At 49.0% G+C, this 21,360-nt stretch overlaps 1 protein-coding gene and 1 pseudogene across 6 annotated transcripts in view; both read left to right on the top strand.

Annotated features, from left to right (window-relative positions):
* The window catches only part of DEPDC5 (DEP domain containing 5, GATOR1 subcomplex subunit), a 157,465-nt gene extending 137,786 nt beyond the window's left edge, over positions 1-19,679 (top strand). For 2 of the 6 annotated variants that reach the window (XM_075533337.1, XM_075533336.1), the window contains exons 32-40: positions 800-880; positions 1,503-1,635; positions 2,907-3,015; positions 3,895-4,119; positions 7,588-7,757; positions 14,461-14,632; positions 14,747-14,807; positions 18,304-18,386; positions 18,530-19,677. In XM_075533337.1, coding sequence (XP_075389452.1) covers positions 800-880; positions 1,503-1,635; positions 2,907-3,015; positions 3,895-4,119; positions 7,588-7,757; positions 14,461-14,632; positions 14,747-14,807; positions 18,304-18,386; positions 18,530-18,822 — 1,327 coding nt within the window. In that variant the 3' untranslated portion in view covers positions 18,823-19,677. Of the gene's footprint in view, positions 1-799; positions 881-1,502; positions 1,636-2,906; positions 3,016-3,894; positions 4,120-7,587; positions 7,758-14,460; positions 14,633-14,746; positions 14,808-18,303; positions 18,387-18,529 lie in introns of all 6 variants that reach the window. The other 4 variants (XM_075533335.1, XM_075533333.1, XM_075533338.1 and 1 more) reach the window with 3 other exon arrangements.
* Positions 10,591-10,997, top strand: LOC142428506 (large ribosomal subunit protein eL36 pseudogene; annotated as a pseudogene).
* Positions 19,680-21,360: the final 1,681 nt, after the last annotated feature.

Genomic DNA, 21,360 nt, shown 5'->3' with positions numbered 1-21,360 from the left:
AGGGCAGAAGAGGAACTGTCAGGGAGCTGAGCAACTTACTTAGTGGTTCTCAACTTTCCTAATGCCACGACCCTTTCATACAGTTCCTCATGTTGTGGTAACCCCCCACCCATAAAATTATTTTCTTTTTTTAAATTATTTTTTCCCATAAAATTATTTTCATTGCTACTTCATAACTGTCATTTTGCTACTGGGATGAATCCAGTGACAACCCCCCAAAGGGGTTGTGACCCACAGATTGAAAACCACTGAACTAACTGATCAGTTAAGACCCGCATGTCTTCTTCCACCAAAAGGCCCTTGCTGGGGAGGTCAAGGAAAGCTAAAAAAAAAAACCCCAAAAAAAACCTTAGCCAGTAAGTAGTGATACTGGAATTCCACCCTGTGTGCTCCCCCTGCCCCCACTGTACCCCTACCACCTGTTACCCTGTTACACTTTCTGGTGCAGCTGAAATCATGTCACATGTGAAAGTCACCGGGGGCAACCTAAAAAGCACCCTGGACGATTTCTCAGAAATGGTGAATACTGCAGCAAGTTGGTAAGAAGGGGACATGGGGATGCTTAGTAAGGGTGAGCGAGTTTGGCCACAGAAGTAGGTTTAGTTAGTTAGTTAGTTAGTTAGTGTATGTGTTTTGGGCGGAGGGAAATCCCCTGTAAACAATCCCCAGATGCAGCTTCCGGAATTTGTTGGCGCCTCTTTAACATCACTCTCTCCATAAGAAATGGAGTAGGTTCAGGTTCACCGTCTCTGACCTCACGTGTGCCGTCCTGCTTGGCCGACCAGTTACTCTCTTACAGCTCACAGCAGCTGGCAGCTAGCTCCTCCTTGACATCGTCCTCCACGCTAGCCGAGATCCTGGAAGCCATGAAGCACCCGTCGTAAGTAGCCATCATGTGAGGGCCGGGGGAGGAGGATCCGCAGGTTCTTAGTGTAACTCTGTTGCCTTCTAGCGCTGAGGCCTTGGGAAAATCCTTGACCTGTTACATTGTTTATAAAACCCAAACCCAGTGCCACTGAGTCAGCTGACGCAGAGGAGCCCTAGGTAGGGTTTTGGAGACTAACTGTTTTGTTGGAGCTGATAGCCTCATCTTTCTTCCACGGAGCACCGCGTGGGTTTGAACCTGACAACACCAGGCCAAGGAATAGTTGGCCAGAGGAATTGCTTTATGGCAGCGGTCCTCAGACTACGGCCCACCGAGAACCTTTATCCAGCCCGCCGGGTGATTTTTGCCGCCGCTGCCTGTCCTGCTTAGCAGCGAACGCGTCCAGTGTGCATAGGAATTTGTTCATAGTTTTTATTGAAACTATAGTCCGGTCCTCCAACAGTCTGAGGGACAGTGAACTGGCCCCCTGTTTTAAAAGTTTGAGGGCCCCTGCTTTATGGTTCCTCACTTCAGACACTAAATGCTTTCACAAGAATCCCCCTTTCTCCTCTCTTCTTTCTGCTTGGTGGGTGCCACTGTATGTGCGCATGGCCCACTTCGTGCTCCTGGACTTCAGGACTGGCGTCCAGCTGCTCTCTGAGCAGAAGGGCCTCTCCCCATGCTGCTTCATCAGTGCTGAGGTGGTACACTGGCTGGTCAACAACGTGGAGGGAGTGCAGACTCAGGTGATGGCCATCGACATCATGCAGGTGAGTCTCACGAGCATGGCTTGGAGGACTTGGAGGACGGCTCCTTTGGGGACCCCTATAGCCAGGGCCTTCAGTGTTTCTGAAGCAGTTGCCCTGTCCAGTAAAAGATCTGCAGGCTCAAGGGAAGGAATTGTTGTTTATAAGTACGGGGCCTACCTGAAATGCATGACCAACAGCTGATTTGAAGGAGTGTGAAATCCTCCGTGTGAGCGTTCTGATGTGCCCCTGCTAACACGATAGGTTTATTTCTGTCTACTCTTCTTACCTCTCTGAGCAAGAGTGTGTCTCAGTCATATGGTGGAATTGTCGACAACAGTTAGATGAAGGAGCTGGAGGAGCATGTGTCAACATGGGAACATTGAGAGTTTAACACTGAGTGAAAAAGCACGCTGTGAAATGATATGCATACTGTGTGTGTGTGTGTGTGTGTGTGTGTGTAATAAGGGAGAGTTTTATATAAAGGGCAATTGTACATTAAGAAAGCAGATATGCATACTATTACACCCTTTATTTAAAATGCAGAAGCCACACAAAATACCAACACACGTCTATATGATGGAATTATTAAAAACATGTACAAAAGTAAATGATTGATTATGGGACAGGAACAAGGGAAGAAAATAGGACTTAGGAGAGTCCATAGTGATTGTTTAGTTGGGTTAACCAAAACAAAAAACAAAAAAACTGAAGTCAGTGTAGAAAATGTTAAACTGGATGTTAAAGTTGGATGGTGGATATTCCTGGCTTCTCTTTATACTTTCACCTTTGAAATGTCCAGTGCTAATATAGTTTATGATATAATTATACCAAACAGTGCATTTTTTTCATTGCTCCCTCAGTGGAAACTTCATACTTTGTTTTTCTAACTCTAATATGGAAAAGATAAATTAAGTCTTTTTCTTTTTTAAGAATTTTGTTGATGTTATTATTGTTGCCATTGAGAGCACGCATGGCAAAGCGTGTGCCAAGTATCAACAGTTTCTTCCCACACAGTTCAGGGGCACTGATTACGTTCTAAAGTCAGGCAACGAACGGTTCCTCCCTCGTTCACATACCTCATTGCTCTCTGTGGGTCCTGTCTCATATGCTGAGTGGCTGTTATCAAGTTGCCCCGACCTTGGTAGTCTTTAAAGAGCATAAGCCAGGTGCTTTTTTAACATGGTGTAGCTGACGAGTCTCAGGGGTGGCGGCAGCTCCAGTGCGTAACGAGGGCTGCTGCTCTAAACTGTCCCTCTGCAGGGGTTTCAGAGTGTCACCGTCTTCTGTCCTAGAAAATGCTGGAAGAACAGCTCATCATACATGCGTCTGGTGAAGCTTTGCGGACCTTCATCTATGGCTTCTATTTCTACAAGATCGTGCTGGACAGAGAGCCCGATCGAGGTCAGACAAGGGCCCAAACGGATCTCCTAGTGACCTTCTTACTCTCTTCCTGAGCCCCCTTTGAGTTTTTATCTTCTGGGTTGACGGGCCTGTCAACTTCCTTGAGCATTTTCCTGAATTTAAGCAGGGTTGTCAGGTTAGGTTACACTCTGTTCCTGGTGAAGACAGTGTGGGGGGAGGTAAACCTAAACATGGCCAGGGGTAAATGTGAGGAATTTCCCACGGGTCTTTTTTCGGCAGTAAGTTTTTATTATCCCCCCTCCTACCCCGACCCCGCACAGGTGCTCTGAGTGTGGCAGTGCTCAGCTTTAGTCTGATTCTGGGCGCTCTCACTGCCCAGGAAGAGCAGTGTGGCAGTTTCCCAAGGTTTATTTTAAGTAGTGGTTTTGGGGGGAAATGGGAGAAAGTAATTCCCTGCAGGGAGCCCTTTCCAGCCTGGTCGTTGCAGGCACCTGTTAGTCCCAGAGGCTGCAGCCAGTGGCTTCTTCCACTCTGAGTTATTCATTCACTGCCATTGAGTCCATTCTGATACATAGAGACCCTATAGGATAGAATAGAACTGCCCCTTTACCTTTTCAAGCCTGCGAGTCTTTACTGGAGCAGAAAGCCTCACCTTTCTCCCATGGAAAGGCTGGTGGGTTTGAACTGCTGACCTTGGGGTTAGCAGCCCAATAATAAGTATCAGACCAAATGGATCGCCTTATAACCACCTATGCGTCTGTCCTCACCTTTTCCCTTAAATTCTAAGTGGGAACCCTACAAACTCTTTTGAAACAACAGGGTTGCCATGGATTTTTGAAGCTCTCTCTGATGAGAGGCCTGAAGCAGGGGTGGTGGTTAGTGATTGTGCTGAAGCCTCTCTCCTCTGTGCTCTCCCAGTAACCATGCAGCAGCCAGTCACCTGGCACACGACAACCAAGGACGACTTCGCCAGCTTCCAGCGGAAGTGGTTCGAGGTGGCCTTTGTGGCAGAGGAACGTTTGCACTCCGAGATTCCCGCCTTCCTCTTGCCCTGGCTGCCCAGCCGGCCAGCCTCCTACGCGAGCAGGCACAGCTCCTTCAGCCGCAGCTTCGGGGGACGGAGCCAGGCAGCCGCGCTTTTAGGTAGGTGCCCAACCCACGTGGGCCGACTGCGGGAGGGTGTCCTCAGCCAGGGGAGCAATGCCAGCAAGCCGGGTTCAGAGCCACTGTGGTTGTCACTCTGTCATTCCGCTGCCAGTGCTGTGGACTTCGTCCCTGTGGCCGAGAGAACTGAGCATCATTATCTTCCCAACTGGGACTACAGGAGAGAATATAAAATGGGATTCTTTCCCCAAGAGGCTCTCAGGAATAGCAAACACCTCACCCTGCGCAAGAGCTATGGCCTCTGGGAAAGGCCTCTGGCCTGGGAGTGCTGGCACGGTCGTTTGGGCTCCAATTTACACAGGCGACAAAACCGCCCCTAGACTTCCTGAACTCATTGTGAGATTCATGCCATGCCGTTTCCGGTGGCCTTGGAGTTACTATCGTAACCTGTGTGTGAAGAAGAGCAGAACAGGGAAAAGTCAGACAGGCATCATCGGAGGAGGGGAGTCAGCAAGAAGGGTGGGTGCATGTCCTCAGCAGTGCGTTTAAGTAAGTGTTCCTACCCTGAGCTCTGCTCTGCGCTCTTGGGCCATCACTGTGAGTCTGGACTGAGGCAGAATTTTGTGTATGTGCATGCTGTTTGTAAAAGCCCCTTTTATTATTAGCTTTATTTAGCGTGGCTCCCCTGACTGCTGTGTTGAGACTTTATTCTACCAGCTTCCTTTTCCACCTGCCCTCCAGCCAGAAAGTGAGTCTTTATTGCAACTAGTTCTGGCCACAAAGAGCCCTCACACCTTGGTGTTGGGGTTTGAGGTGCTGCTTTCCAGTATTCTTTCAGGCTATAGACTTTTTCCATGTTATTTACTAAAATGAGAAGGATCTATTGTGCTCAAATTAGATGTGTGTGTGTGTGTTAATAGGATTTTATTTTTAGAATAGTTTTAGCTCTACAGAAATATCCCCCACTTAACATCTTGCATTCCTGTGAGTATTTGATAATGACAGCATAATTGGCTCTTTCTTCTGGGGAAAAAAATTAGCTGGATCATCGCACAAAGAGGCCTGTATACACACTAGGACCCACTTAAATTTTTGTTAGTTTGTTTGACTTGTTACTTTTTGAACATCTCAGAATCTCAGCTGGAGGTTAGGAGCAAAAATCTGCGCTGGCGCGCCTGACAGTGGGCCATTTTCGGCCTTTCTTGCTTTGAGCCCTGGTGGCTGCCACGTCCCCGTCTCTCCCTTTCCATTTCTCTGATCTCGGAAGCTGCAGGAGCATCTGTGGCTCTTGAAGAAGCCATGCTTCCAGGGAGGGAGGGGGAAAACAAGCTGATACTGAGAGCTCAAGCAGAAAGCAAATGTTTTGAGAGTGATGATGGCAACAAATGTGCTTGACACGATGGATGGATGGATGGATGGATGGATGGATGGATGGATGGATGGATGGATGGATGGATGGATGGTGATCGGAGTTGTACACGCCCTAATAAAATGATTTTTAAAAAAGAAGAAGCAGCCATGCTTCATCCTGTAAGCCTACTCACAGACGGCTTACTTGGGATGACCTGCTGAATCACAGGGTCAGAAGGGAGTGTGAGGCATTGATCAGAACCCTAACATGTGACCAGCTTCTGTAGCTCTCAACTCTCCTGATGAGTGCTTCGCTTTTGAAACTCCGACGACCGTGGAGCTCGCTCCCAAACCTGCTCATGCTGTTAGACAGCTATGATTATGGACAAGTTGTTCCTTTGTCCCCGGGGTTTGGGTTCTTTCTCCTTAATTAATATTGGTTATGTCCTGGCTAGGCCCCAGGTGAAGGCTGCTCCGCAGCTCCTCCTCTGGGTTTGTACTTCTTATTATTAGTCTCTCTCTCTCTCTCTTATCCCCCCACCCCACCCCGTCTCCCCCCAGGGGAATTAAGATGCTTCTCATGAAGCTCAAGAAGTGATTCCAAGAACTCAGCTAATGCTGCCACCCAGTGGGGCTCTGACTGTTCCCAACGTGATAAACCAGCTGGAAGCATCTGCAGAGTCACGTTGAACCCCTCCAGTGAGAAGCCAGTGGTATCTTGAGGCTGTAACCACTTGGCCAAGTAGTGTACTTGCTAAGACTTCCTCACCCAGCCTGTCCTTTGCTTAAGGTGCCAGGTGTAAGAGAGATGTGTGACATTACATTACTGCTAGTGTTTCTCAAGTGCCCTTCTTTGGTCTCCTGGACCTCTCCCTTGGGGAGGAGGAACACTGTGTCCTAGACCAAAGAGCGTCATTCCATTGGACTTGGCCTATTAAGGAATGGCTTATTGTGGCAGTGTCCTCAGTTGGGAACACAAGTGTCTAGTTTCCATGAGTCTTTGAGTACCAAAGCTGTCACATCCTTTAGCCATGCCAAAAACACCCAAGCGGTGTCTGATTAAGGGTGGGTGAGCCAACAGCTGAAACTGAGAGGGAAAAAAGTATGGAAGTGGATAAAAAAGAGGAGAAGGCAAGCAGGGGTCCATAATCCCTTCTCATCCACAGCTTCTCCTGACCCTTAGTCCCCTTCTGTGAAGGACAGGGGCTCAGTGACTTCTCAGCTCAAAGCCGAGGAACTGCACTAGGAAGGTCAAGCCTTCGTCTCGGGGTCACAGATCCAGTAGATGGCATGGCCCAGACTTTCCAATTTCATTCTAGAACTTTCCCCACGTTGCATGTCCCGGCTTCTGAGAGAATGCTGACATGAGCACCTGATACCTGGGTGTCAGTTTGCCAAGTGCTTGCGACGCAGTACCCTAGCAGTAGCTACCATCCCCCACCCAACCGAAACCCCTTAAGATCACTGACTCAGGGGTTTAAGCCACTTTATCCTTGTCAGTGAGAAAAGCCACTCAGCAAGGCTCAGCACTAAACTGTCTGCTTCAAAGAAGAAATGCCCTTGGACTCATAGGGATGGAGGAGCAGGAAGAACAGACTTCATAGAAATCCGCATTTGGCTGGACTCAGCCGGGTTATAAGCAGAAAATTCAGATCCCTTTTCTACTACTGAATCTATTTTAATCCTCCAGTCTGGACAGGAACTTGACTGTCTCACAAGTCTCTCAGACATCCCCCTCGTGGGCTGGGTAGCATTTCTGAGCAGGAATCCCAGGTATGGGAAGTACTAGTAACCCAAGACCCTTGAGCTGTAGCACACAGGTAATATGGAAGTCAGTGTGGGGCTTCACTGAGTGGTACTGTTTTTAGGGAAAAGACTTAGATGACAGTTTAACTAACCAAACCCAGCCAGCGTTTGTCTTTGTAAGTCAAGCTTCATGAAAACATAGCAGAGGATTGTGATACTTAACATATGCATGACCCGGGCCTTCCCACAGAAACATGCTGGCCCCTGGATGAGGTGGTCCCCAGGGCCTTCTCCAGTCTGTCATGTCCTCCTGGGCGCCTGCAGTCCTCAGTCGGCCTAATTGTTCGTTTTCCCTCCTCCTCTGACTCCTCCTGCCCACTCTCTTGGGGTCTCTCCTTCGCAATGATCTAGCTGCCACTGTCCCAGAGCAGAGGACGGTGACCCTAGATGTTGATGTGAACAATCGCACAGACCGGCTGGAGTGGTGCAGCTGCTATTACCATGGCAACTTCTCCTTGAATGCAGCTTTTGAGATCAAGCTACACTGGATGGCGGTGACAGCTGCCGTGCTCTTTGAGATGGTGAGTGCTGCTTCTTGCTGGGGTCAGGTTCCTTGACTCACCTTGGAGAGGGGCCTCTGCTTACAGGAACACCCATGCCTACACCTGGACCCCAGTTAGGACAGCCAAGAATGTCTCCACGTATTACCACACGTCTCCAGGTTGGGGAAGGTGGGAGGCATGGCCACAAGTTGAAACTCACTTATCTAATGGTGCTCATACAAGACCCTGTACACAGACCAAGTTGTTGACACAGAACCAGGGGGTTTAAACCATGGTTTAAAGTCAGAAAAACGTGTGTGTCAGGGCTGTAGCCTTTCCCCATGATTATTCAGTCTGTACTGAAAGACATTGGCTCTGCGAAGAATGAGGCATCAGAATTAGAGGAAGCCTCATTAGTAACTCGCAGATGACGATTATACAACCTTCTTTGCTGAAAGCGAAGAGGACTTGAAGTACTTACTGCTGAAGAACAAAGACTACAGCCTTCGGTGCAGATTACACCTCAACATCAAGAAAACGAAAATCCTTTCAACTGAGGCAGTGGAGAGCTTCATGGTAAACACAAAAAGACTGGTGTTGTTTGGATAACATTTTACTTGCATCAGAAGTCAACACTTACAGAAGCAGCAGTTGAGAAATTAAACAATGTGAAACAGAAAACAATAAATGCTGTGGAGAAATTTGAACTCATAGACACTGTTAGTGGACTTGTAAACATATACAACCCTATGGAAAGCAATATGGCACTACCTGAAAGAACAGAGTGGAAATCCCCTGCGATCCAGCAATACTGCAGAGAACTAAGAGCAGAACAGGAACAGATAGATGTATGCTCTCCAGTGTTTCTCGCAGCAGAGTTCATCATAGCAAAAAGCTGGAAACGGTTCAAACGCCCAATAGTAAAGCAATGGACAAAGAAACTATGGTACGTATATTTAAATGTTAAGCATTAAGATAGCAGATGGGCATGGGGTCTCTACTCAAGTCCTCCCTCAATGCAAGAACACTTTCTTCTAACAATCTGGCATTCTGTGATGCTCACCTTCCTGACATGATCACCGTAGTCAAAATGGGTGCATAAGCAAATGTGGTGAAGAAAGCTGATGGTGCCTGGCTAGTAAAAGATACAGTGTCCGGGGTCTTAAAGCCTTGAAGATAAACAAGAGGGACATGAAAGGACAGCAATTTGACGATGTAGAAGAGGTGAAGGAAAAAATGAGGGAGGTGCTGTCAGTCATCCAAAGAGATGAGTTTGAAATATGTTTCCAAGAATGGAATTGCAGATTTGACTAATGTTTTACGTGTAATGGAGAGTACTTTGAAGGTGATAAGGTTGTTAAGTAAAAAAATTTAAATACATAGCTTTGGAAAAAATTCCATTTTTTGTGGGAGGGGACACCCCTCATATATTTACTGTTTTCATGCCCTCCTTGCTTTATTAGGTATTAATCTAATAGGCATGGTTCTGCCCCTGCGAATGAATGAACATTGGAAGTTTTGCTCTTCACTAACCCCCATTGTTAGTGTAAATAATGCTCAATCATTTAAGAGCTTAATCTGTACAAATCAACAATTCATGGCATGCAGTTCAGAGCTGTTCTAAGCTTGTGTAACTTCCTTTGCTATAGCAAATTGTGGTAAAGAAAGCAGATGGTGCCTGATTATCAAAAGAATATCCTCAGCTGATACCAAGGGCTCAAGTAGAAAGAACATGTCTTGAAAATGATGATGGCAAAAAAAAATGATGATGGCAACACATGCGCAAATGTGCTTGACACAATGGATGGACGTGTGGATTGTGATACAAGTTGTACAAGCCCCCAATAAAACAATCTATTTAAATAAATAAATAATATATTCTCTGGTGTCTTAAAAGGTTTATCTTCAAACAAGTAGCCCTCTGAGGCATAACTAAGCCCACATGGAAGAAATACACCAGCCTGTGTGATCTGAGGATGATAGATAATAAAATCCAACTCCAAAGGAAGGAATGGTATCAAAGCTTAAATTGTAGACACCTGATTTGCAGAACGCAGTGGATACAGTGGGAACCCAAAATTCACTTGTGGGTCCGACCGTAGTCGAGGGATATGGGTACCCTTTCTATTAGACAGAGTATTGTAAACTCGATTATGGCAGATGTCATTAGGTTAAAATGTGATACCTGATCATTTGATCTCCCTTTTGAGACCAATTTTAAATTTATTCTATTCTTTACTACTTACTGCTTTTTTCTCTATTGGGTTATTTTCCTTCTGGTTTGTTATTGTTAGTGTTTTTTCATGTTGTAGGTTTTCCCGTATATGAAGTCTGGGATGGGTAAAGCTATAGACATCGTCATTGGATTAGGGGCTTACAGGGGCCACACAGGTGGTGGGGTGGGTGGAGGGAAATGGGGAGCTGATCATGAATACAAGAGGGAAGAAACTGTTTGGAACTGATTGTTGTGATTGTGGCGATGATTGTACAACTTTAAAAAATACACCTGAACTGTGGAAGTGTATGATATATGAACCATACATCAATAAAACTTTTTAAAATAAAAGAAACAAAGTAAGTGCTGTATCAGATTTAGCAAATCTGCTGCCAAAAAAAACTTTCAAGTATTAAAAAGCAAAGGTATCACTTGAGGTCAGAGGTGACCCTGATGCGAGCCATGGTACTCTCAACTGCCTCATATGCATGAGAAAGCGGGATAATGAATAAGGAAGACCTAAGAAGAATGGATCCCTTTAAGTTGCAGTGTTGGTGAAGACTATTGAGCAAACCAGACGTCCAAACCAAAAAAAGTACATAAATAAAGAATGTTTAAAAGTACATCCGAGAGTTCCGCGCGGCCCCTAGCACCCATCGAAGAGTCACAGCCATGGCTGTGCGCTCCCCTATGGCCGTGGGCCTCGACAAGGGCCACAAGGTGACCAAGAACGTGAGCAAGCTTAGGCACAGCCGCCGCCGCGGGCGCCTCACCAAGCACACCAAGTTCGTGCGGGACATGATCCGGGAGGTGTGCGGCTTCGCACCCTACGAGCGAAGGGCCATGGAGCTGCTCAAGGTCTCCAAGGACAAGCAGGCACTGAAGTTCATCAAGAAGCGGGTGGGCACACATATCCGGGCCAAGAGGAAGAGAGAGGAGCTGAGCAACGTGCTGGCCGCCATGAGGAAGGCCGCTGCCAAGAAGGACTGAGTGCCGTGCCCCCCTCTCCCCACCCCCAAAATAAAGTCTTTCCAGGAAAAAAAAAAAAGTACATCCAAAAAGCGCCTTAAAAATAAAGATGACTCTTAAGTGCTTCTCGCATACTTTGGACATGTTAATCAGGAGAGACCAGTCCCTGAGAAGGACATCGTGGTTGGTAAATTAGAGGGTGAGTGGGGGGAAAAAAAGCGGAAGATCCTCAGTGAGATGGATTGGGTCCGTGGCTGCAACAATGGGCCCACACAGCAATGCTTGTGAAGATGGTGCAGGACCAGGGTTTGTTTGTTTGGAGGTTGCTATGAAAGAACCAACTTGACAGCAGCTAAAAACAATAGTAAGAAAGTAGAAGCCTTACCCCTCCTTTACTCTTAATCTCATGGACTATCACTGCTACTTAAAACTTTGTTGGGTGTGCTTCCTTGAGAGAGTCTGTTCATATGCAAATCCCTGTGCCCTGTTTTTACCAGCTGTGATAGCATGTGGTCTACAATCTACATTGTGTTTTTCTAATTGCCCGTGTCTCTTTCATAGGCGCTCTGGTGGAGTAGTGTGTTATCCGTTACCATGCTAACCACACGGTCAGCAGTTCAAAACCACCAGCTGCTCCAAGGAAGAAAGCTGAGACTTTCTGCTCCTGTAAAGATTTACAGCCTCGGAAACTCAAGGGGGGCAGTTCTCCAATTTGCTATGTGGTTGCTTTGAGTTGGAACCTTTCCTATCAGATCTGTCTTGTTTTCAATAGCTGCAGAGTACTCCGTTATTTGTTTGTCGCATAGTTAATCAGTGTTCTGTTAATGAGCAATTGCTGCTTATGATTCAGTGATTCTCAACTGGAGCCAATCTTGTCCACTTCCCCTGGGGCACTTGACAGACAACGTCGAGGTACTCTTTTTTGGTTATCACAGCTGGTCAGGGTGTGGTGGCGGCCTCCAGTGGTAGAGACCGGTAGTGCTGCGCACCGTCTTGCACTGCACAGGATCGGCCCCACAGCAAGAATCAACTAACATCAAGTGCCAAGAAGGCCAAGGTTGAGAAAGCCCTTTTTTAACTGGTTTTCTTACCTGTTCTCTCACCGTCTTCACCATTCTGGTTTGTCTCTGTAATGAGGCTATTCATTATTCTTGCACTAGGAAGCCAGCCAGGAGCTTTTGTGGTGTAGTAGGTTACTGTTTGGGTTAACTACAAGGTCAGTAGTTTGAAACCAGCAGCCGCTCCCAATAGAAAGATGAGTCTTTCTGCTTCCATAAAGATATACAGTCTGAGAAACCTACGGGGGTCGTGTCCTCCCTCCCACCCATCCCGTTAGGGGTGGGGTGGTGAGGTGTCCTATGAGGCTGCTCTGAATTGAATCAGTGGCATTGGATTTGGTTTTCTGGTTTAAAGAAGCCATCCTGCCTCCGCCCCCCACCCCCACCCTCCTTCTCAGCCCCAATCCTGTTGTTGACTGAAGAAACACTGCTTAGCTAGACTGCCTGTGTCTTTTAAGAGCCCTCCTAAACCACCTTGAAGTTAAGGTATTAACTCTCTTTAACACACTCTCCCCTTCAACCAAAAAGGATCTCTCTTCTGGGGCCTCTAAGTGCTGCTGCCTCCAACCTTGACTCAGTACCTTCATTGCACAGCTGAGAGCAACTGAACGTTTCAGAAAGTCTGCTAACAGCTCCAAATAAAAATCTTTCAAACTCACTGCCATCAAGTGGATTCTGTCTTCCAGGACTGATCGGAATTGCCCTGTGGGTTTCCAAGACTGTAACTTGTTCGAGGAGTAGATATCCGCATCTTCCTCCCAAAGAGCGACTGGTGGTTCCAAACTACCACCCTGTGATTGGGAGCCCCACACCTAGCCAACCCGCCAGCGCCAGCGGGGCTCCTGACTGAAAGCTGGGAGATGGCTACAGAGAACCGAGTACAGCGTTGCCTGGCAACATAATAGATTTTTTGTCTGGGGCTACTGGGGCCAATTTTGCCCTACATGATGCACTCTCCCAGGGGAAGCAATTTGCCTGGGCCTCTGTTGGCCCACTCCCCAGTCTCTCTACATATAGCATTAACTCAGAGAGACCTTCCCTCAGGAGAGACTCCGTCAGGGGAACGTCCTTAAGGTCCACCGCAAGAATGAGGCCCAGCTGCCCATCCACTTAGTTGCCAGAAGATGCCAGCTATTCTTCATCTGGTGGATACTGGGCTGACCACTCTGTTCAGGACAAACGATCCAGTGGGCTCAAGCGGTCTCCCTGTAGAGTCCAGTGGTTCTCAACCTTCCTAATGCCGCGGCCCTTTAATACCGTTCCTCATGTTGTGTGGACCCCCTCCCCAACCATAACATTGCTACTTCATAACTGTCATTTTGCTACTGTTATGAAACAGGCGACCCCTGTGAAAGGGCCATTCGACACCACCACCCCCCAAAGGGTCGTGACCCACAGGTTGAGAATCGCTGCTTTAGACCCTCAGAGACAGGATATCTCAGAGCACCACATGCAGAGAGAGGCACAGATATTTATAGTTTGGCAGTGAGAAGACTATCTCCTTTGAGGAATTCAACATAGATACATATATTCACACACAGATATACATATGTAATAGAGTTTTACAGTTGTTCATCTGAAAGCTATTCATCCTTTGTATTTGGTTAAAAGTTAAAAAGCACAGTTGTACAGTGTAGTTTAATATTTCAGGGAGATGTCCAAATAGGTTGTAAATAAGATTTTGTTTAAGAGAAATGTAAGAAAATGATTAACTGAGGCTAAAACATCATTTGGGGCGGAGTCTGCTTTTTTGTTGTATGGCTGCAGCTGAGAGAGAGGTTGCTAACATAGGCTTGTTTCAGGCAAGATACAGCCCAAACTCTGTTTGGGGGAAGAGTATCTGTACAGTAAATCTTACTCATATGCCAGTGTCGCAGGCAATCACTTTTTAAGAAACATGTAGGCATTTCATGAATAAGGAATGTCCACACCCAGAAAGAATGACTGATGGAAAGGTGTCTTTATGCCCCATTGCCTTGCTTTCATGGTCATCAGGGCATACTGCTCTGGAGAGTTTGATTTGTAGCAGCTCATGGTCTATTAGGCCAACGGCCACCCCAGTCATTTTGTTCTCTGTGTCATGTTCCCTTCAGCCAACCTGAGTGGATCCTATTCCCATGTGATGCTTTGGATTTCCTGAAGTTTTGATAAAGGACAAACCCGAAGAATTTCACTTCTATCCAATGTCTTGTCGCCAACATTTTGTAAGATGAGTAGGGTTTTCAGGAAGCAAGGAAGAGCCCTCCCCGGCCTGCTTATTCCAAAAGAAAAGCAATCACGAGAAGCCATTTATTTGCGGCTTAAACACTCAGATTTTTGTGTACTTGCTGGGAGTTAAACTGTTTCTTCCTGTATAGGACTGGCTCAGAGCCAGTGAACATTATGAAACAAATGTACTGATCAGTAGGATGCTACCACTCCAGGAGGTTCGTAATTTAGGAAACATTTCCTCTTGTCTGAAAGAACGTGGAGATGACACTGTTCCTGTACTTCCCACCAGGTCCAAGGTTGGCATCGAAAAGCCACCTCCTGTGGCTTTCTGCTGGTCCCAGTCTTGGAAGGTCCCTTCGCACTGCCCAGCTACCTGTATGGCGATCCCCTTCGGGCCCAGCTCTTCATCCCACTCAACATCAGCTGCCTGCTCAAGGAGGGCAGCGAGCACCTGTTTGATAGTAAGAGATGCTCCCTTCTGGAAATTCTGTCTCTTTGATTAAGACACAGACACACACACACACCACCCCACCCCCTTCCCACTCAAGTCACAGATTTACTCTTCTTTCTTTCAGGTTTTGAACCAGAGACATACTGGGATCGGATGCACCTTTTCCAGGAAGCCATTGCACACAGGTTGGTCCCCGAGTCGGAGGGAAGAGCAGTTACCAAAGGGAGAGCTAGTGTGTTCCCTCTCTGGAGAAAGGATGTTATTTCAGTGTTGACAGGTTTGCCACTTAGCCCTGTCAGGATTCTGCTTTCGTTTCGAAGCTAGGCATCAGCACTCTGGTTCCAGATGAGGGGAATCCAGTGGTCTTCCCCTCAGACGTGTCTTTTTCCAGCTGAGGGGAATCCACTGCAGCTCTCTACTCTCTAATCTGCTTTTAACAGGATAGCTAAGCTATCCAGAAGATACCATACGGGAAATATGGTTACAATTTGTCTGCAGACCCTGGACATGTCTTGAAAGTGAATAAATAGATGAAAGTGAATAAAAACCATAGATGAATCAGTCGATACTTCCTGAGCTCCTAATATGTGTGCCAGGGAAGGTCATTCTTATGCTTAGATGGCTTCCCCTCAGACCTGTTGTTGTTCATAGGTATCTGTTGTTGTTAATCAGTACCATCCAGTTGGTTCCGACCCATAGCGACTCAGTGCACAACAGAACAAAGCACTGCGTTCCTGTGCCTGAGCCCATGGTGGCAGCCACGGTGGCAGTCCGTCTTCTTGAGGGCCCTCCTCTTTTTAATACCCCTCCCCTTTCCCAAGCACGATGTCCTTCTCCAGGGACAACATGTCCACAGTACGTCTGACGAAGTGTCGCCATCCTTGCCTCTAAGGAGCACTCTGGCTGTACTTCTTTCAAGACGGATCTGTTTGTCCTTTTAGCAGTCCACGGGACTTCCAGTCTTCTACAATCACGCCAACATAGTAGTACTGTTGCAGCCGACCAGTGTGGCGTTCCACTAACTAGTTACGAACGCTAAGTCACCCGTGGTGAGAACAAAGCCGGCCCTTCTTGCATCGGTAGTCCTCTTGCTACACTTCCTTCAAGGTCAGAGCATGTCTTTATTCAAGCATCTCGGGCTACTGCCACCTTCAACCCCAGCCTGTCTCTTGACCTTGCTCTGTGCTTTTCTTGATCAGCCACAGAACCATAATAAAAAAAAAGCTTGGGAAAGAAACACAAGGGCAGCTAATTTCCCCAGCAAGATGCTGGGGGGGTGGGGGTCAGTTGGAGGTGGTAGAAGGTAGTGAGCACACAGTGGGAAGCAGATTGTCTGATTAAACTTCTGCCTCCACCAGTATCTCACTGAGAATCCTGGGAAGTCCTGGAACTGCCTACTAGCTTCCTTTTCTCCTAGACAAGTCCAAACCTCACAGTGCGGTTGGAAGGATCCTCTTATGTTCCTGGCCCTAGTCAGCCCTTATTCTGAATGACTCGGTCTCATGGATGAGTTCTGCAGGTTTTACATGACCTGCCTTAAACACCATCTGGCAGCAGTCAGCCTGGGTCCATTGTCCAGTCTGCTTTCTCCTTCACATTGTCTTCTTTAGTCTGGACTCCATTCCTATCCTCGCTCACCCTTCAGCCTACTTTCCTTGCCCTAGCTTTCCTTACATGCCATTTTCCAGTCGTACCACATTTCACCCAACCCCGTCCCACCTTCTACAGCTAAACCCCTCCCACCTTCTGCAGCTAAACCCCTCCCACCTTCTACAGCTAAACCCCTCCCACCTTCTACAGCTAAACCCCTCCCACCTTCTACAGCTAAACCCCTCCCACCTTCTGCAGCTAAACCCCTCCCACCTACAGCTAAACCCCTCCCACCTTCCACACCTGAACCTCTTCCACCTTCCATGCCTAGCCCCCTCTCACTGGTTGATCTTCTTCCACTACAGATTCCTAGGTTTCTCTACTCTAAATATCTCTTTCCCTTTTGCCCAGCATACCCTGTCCATCTGTTCTTCCCGGACCGTGAGGTCCCGGGAGGATCAGATTATGCGTGTTCTCGCGTTCGTGTCTTTGTAGAATGCTAGCAGAACACCTGAGCTAGAGTGACCTACTCCACTTGTAGTTTGTTCTTAGAGAGGAGAATGGGGCTGTGAAATGAAACATTTAGCGACCTAGGATGCCCATCTCAAAAAGAAGTAGAACAGCTTCCAGCCTCCCCACCTCTTGGACTCTGGCCCTTAGCGCCTCCTCCGTCTTCTGAGCCATTGGGAGGTCAGTGTCCCCTTCACAGGGGCTAGAGCCCCTGCGCTCCCTGTGACCTTGCCTCACATTCCTGCAGTGGCCCAGGAAGGCCCAGGTAAGCTGAGGCAGAAGAGAGGCACGAACACACCCGTCGCTGGCCCTGTGATGTAGTTGTTGTTGGGTGCCAGTGAGATCATCCTGGCCTACCGTGACCCCGTGAGCAGCAGGACGATCGTTCCTGGGCATGAGTCCAGCGTTGCAGCCACTGCGTCCATCCATCTCGTCCAGGGCCTTCCTCCTCCTCCTCCTCCCTCATGACATCCTTCTTCAAGAACTGGTCTCTCTTAGCAATAGGCCCAAAGTACGGAAGACGCCGTCTCGCCATCCTTGCCTAAGGAGCACGCTGGCCGTACTTCTTCCCACAGATCTGTTTGTCCATGCTCGTCTCCAGCACCGCCGTTCAAATGCATCAGTTTGGGGGTCTGTCTTATCCATTGTCCAACTTCCTTACTCAGTGTCCCCCCTGAAAGGAGAAGGGGGAGGAAAGCCATGCCCTGCGTCCTTCCTGCACGTGGCTGAGAGGCCACTAGAGGATGGAATTTGCCATGCATCTTGTCTGCTCGTCTCTTCTTGGAAATGGTGACTGGGTCCCACTGGAAGCAGACCGTAGGACACAGCGACCCTCCCAGACGGACTTCTGACCTTACGTCAGCCTTGGCTGTTCCTTTCCTACCCCTCCCCTCAGACGGAGAGGGCGGCCGCCACAGCTGCCAGCAGCCCCTCTGCAGTTCCTAGCAGGTGGCCAGCAGGGCCGCACTGTCATCACTGTGCTGGGGCAGCGGGGAAATGGCCACTGGTACACATCATCGAGGACAAAGCTCTGCTCTCGCCCATGCCTGCCCAGAACGATCCAGGCCGGTGTTCCCATGAAGGGGCCTTTCCATTCCCTTCAGAACCTTTACCAGCCGCTGTGGGCCCAGCAGGAGAGAACTGTGAGGCAAGGGAGCCAAGTGTGGCCAATTAGGCTAAGATAGACTTCCTTTCTGCAAGGAACTGATGCTGTCAGGTGTGCAGATGGTGTGCCGCCAACAGAGGGCATTTCCAGCCAGAGCGTGGGCCAGGCCAGACTCTGAGAGGACAAGTGGGATGGGTGGGCTGGGGGGCAGCAGAGAGGAGGGCTGGGCCAGGAAGGTCATCTCACTCAGGTGGGTGCCGCTGCTGCTGACCTAGGGGCAAAAGGAAGTTTTTTGGTTATTTGAGGGAGAAAGTGGGGGGTGACTAGGGCAAGATGAAGCAGCTTGATGCTCTATTTTGAAAGAAAGATCTCCAGCTCCCTTCATATCCAGCTGTGATTTCGGGAATCTTATGAACTAGACTCTCTCCCTTTGCCTAAACAGGCCTTAATCCATGTGTCTTCTGTCCTGCCTTCAGGTTCGGGTTTGTACAAGATAAATACTCAGCCACTGCGTTTAACTTTCCTGCTGAGAACAAGCCTCAGTACATTCATGTCACAGGTGAGACCCTGGGGTTTGGCACTGGGTCGGAGGTCGCCTTTGAGGCCAGGGCAGGAAGCCTGGCCCTGCCCCCGGCTGACGCTCGATGGCCTCCCTGTGGCTGTGACCCAGTTGCTCTCCCCCGCCTACCCCCCTCTCTCCAGGAACCGTGTTTCTGCAGCTGCCCTACTCAAAGCGCAAGTTCTCGGGACAGCAGCGGCGGAGGCGGAACTCCACCAGCTCCACCAACCAGAACATGTTCTGCGAGGAGCGGGTGGGCTACAACTGGGCCTACAACACCATGCTGACCAAGACCTGGCGCTCCAGTGCTACCGGCGACGAGAAGTTTGCGGACCGGCTACTGAGGGACTTCACCGACTTCTGTGTCAACCGAGACAACCGGCTGGTCACATTCTGGACAAGTTGCCTGGAGAAGATGCACGCCAGTGCCCCCTGAAGGGGGCTGCTCGGGGACCTGACGCAGGGCTGTGCCTGTGGTGTGGGGGGGGGCGGGAATGGGGTGGGCGAGCCCTCCCCTCCCCCTCAGACTCGAGGGGAGGACTCCAGGTCTGCAGCTGAGGCTCCAGTTGGGCTCTGGACATGAGGTAGCAGTTTGCTGCTGTGGGTGTATGGGGCCTCCTGCTGCTTTTTTGGTCCCCACCGCCACCACCACTTGAAGAGAAAAACTTTGGAAGCAGCTGCAGCCTCTGCCTCCCCCAAATGCTGTCACCTCGCACTGAAAGCAGGCGGGAGGCACAGCTTGTCCGTGGGAGGGCAGCAGCAGCTGGGAGGGACAGGCAGTCACCGTGAACGCCCTCGGGGAGCGGCAGCTCCTGTGAGCATCTTTGTCGCCCTTCCTTGCCCTCCACCGCGACCCGTGAGATGCCGGGAGCAGAATCTGCCGCATCTTGCCCAAAGGAGGCACAGCTGTAAGATACCCATGTGAAATAGTGTACCATAGGCTCCTACCCTCTGTATATACCTGTAAATAGAAAGATGGAATAAAGCTCGGTGCACTGCACCTCTAACCCCAGCTTGCTCCCATGCCCTCGTCTGGCAGTTGGGCCACGACACTGGAGTCACAGTGTCATTGCGATAATTGCGTACAGGGTAGAGAACTTGGACTGGACTGCTTTGGGGGTCTTCCGTACTGATTTCAGTGGGAGAGGGCTTACCTCACACGGGATTGCTCTCTCAAGACTTTGCACAGGAGCAAGCGTAATGTTGGGGTCCGGGAGTATAACAACACAGTATGTTAATCTGGGTAGACTAGATAAATAAATCCAGGGAGACTCATATGTATAAAAGAGAGAACTCTATATCAAAGAGTAATTGTATATTAAAACATCCCAGCCCAGTCCAGATCAAGTCTGTTAGTCCGATATTGACCCATATGTCTGATACCACTCTATACATTCCTCTTCAGACTTACGCAGCACATGCAGTGATGCCGAATGCAGGAAGATCACAGGCCAGTGGGTGGAAAGTCTTGTGGATCCAGTGGTGGTGGAAGCATCTCAGTGCTGGCAGGGGTCTCCATGTGGCTCCTCCAGCTCCAGGACTCTAGGGTAGCTCCATGTATCTTGTCAGCAGGAAGACAAAGCAGAGAGTGTGTGTGTATCTGGCCTCCAGTGAGCTGTTTATCTCCCTGGCACCTCCAAATGAGGTGATCAAGCTGTAACCTGATTGACAGGCTAGACTCCACCCCTTCGCAAGTTGATACCAGATTATGTAACTGCCACACTCGATAGCCACAGGCCTGTGCTGTCCATCACTGTTGGACTTGACTTAGAGTGCTGGCATTCTGAGAGGACCAGGGGCAGCCTCTATGATGATCCTTGTGCCTTCTGCTCGACAGGAGGAAACCTAGCATGGGGCTGGGGCCAGGGGCCAGCGCCTGACAGCTACCACCATTTCCTCCCCCACAACCCAAAGGCGAGTTCATCCCAAATCCTGTTGAATCTTCTCCTCAATGGCATGCACATCCATCCATTTCTTTCCAGGCCCTCAGCTTCCACTCGGGTCCGTCTCCGCTGGTTTGCTGTGGTACACCAGGAGAACTTCCCATAGCTGAGTTCTTTGTAAAAATCAAACTGGTGGTGGTAGTCAGTCGCCGTCCACTTGGCTCTGCTTCATGGTAGCCTGCTGTAGAACAGAACCAAATGTTGCCTATTCGGAAACCACCTTCACCCTGACTGTGCCAACCACTCACTCACTTAGAACCCTTTGGTGACTTGACCTTCACGATCTGAGACCGCCCAGGTGGCCTTGCATTGCTCTGTCCCCGGCTAGTTTCTCCTGCCTCCCGGCTCTTGGACTGCTCCTTAGCAGCTCAGACACTTTGCCAGCTCAGATCCCTCGCTCACACTGTTTCTTCCGCCCTGCATACCCTTCCACTCCTCACCCATCCTTCCGGGGAAGCTCTTTGCGCCATCAGCTCTCACTTCAGAGGGCACTTCTCCAGGCCAGCCAAACCGGTTGCCCATTAGCTCTTCGCAGAGCACATCTGTTTCTCTGACATTTACAGCGTATCTAGTCTCACCCCTTTGTCCCTCAGCAGTAGGACAATGTTGGCGGCACTCATGAACTCTGGACTTGAGGGCTGGGTGGCTGCTGCCCTTGAATATCCACCAGGCTAGTCGGGGCACCGAAGTTCCTTATCTGTAAGATGCAATGTTTTGAGAGAGAAAGGGTGTGCATCCATGTGAACACTGGTTTATTCTGGCCGTGGAGCAAGCCCTTCCTCAAGATCAGTCTTCTTTTCAAATTCCCTTCCTTCAGCAACCCATTGCACCTCTCTGAATATCAAAGACCTAATCAGCAAAACCAGAAAGTGTGGTCCCCTCCCCCCACCCCGTGGTTGAAGGCCAAAGAAAACCGAAAGAGCTTGTAGAAGAGAAGGGGTGCTCCATCCTCACTGCACATCCTGAGTGGCCTCGCCGCGCCTGCGGGACAGGGTGCTCTTTTGCGACCCTTCGTGTAAATAGGAAGGTCA

This window comes from Tenrec ecaudatus, chromosome 16 (genome assembly GCF_050624435.1).
Source record: "Tenrec ecaudatus isolate mTenEca1 chromosome 16, mTenEca1.hap1, whole genome shotgun sequence".
In the NCBI taxonomy this organism is placed as follows: domain Eukaryota; kingdom Metazoa; phylum Chordata; class Mammalia; order Afrosoricida; family Tenrecidae; genus Tenrec; species Tenrec ecaudatus.
This window is presented reverse-complemented; position numbering and strand designations above follow the sequence as displayed.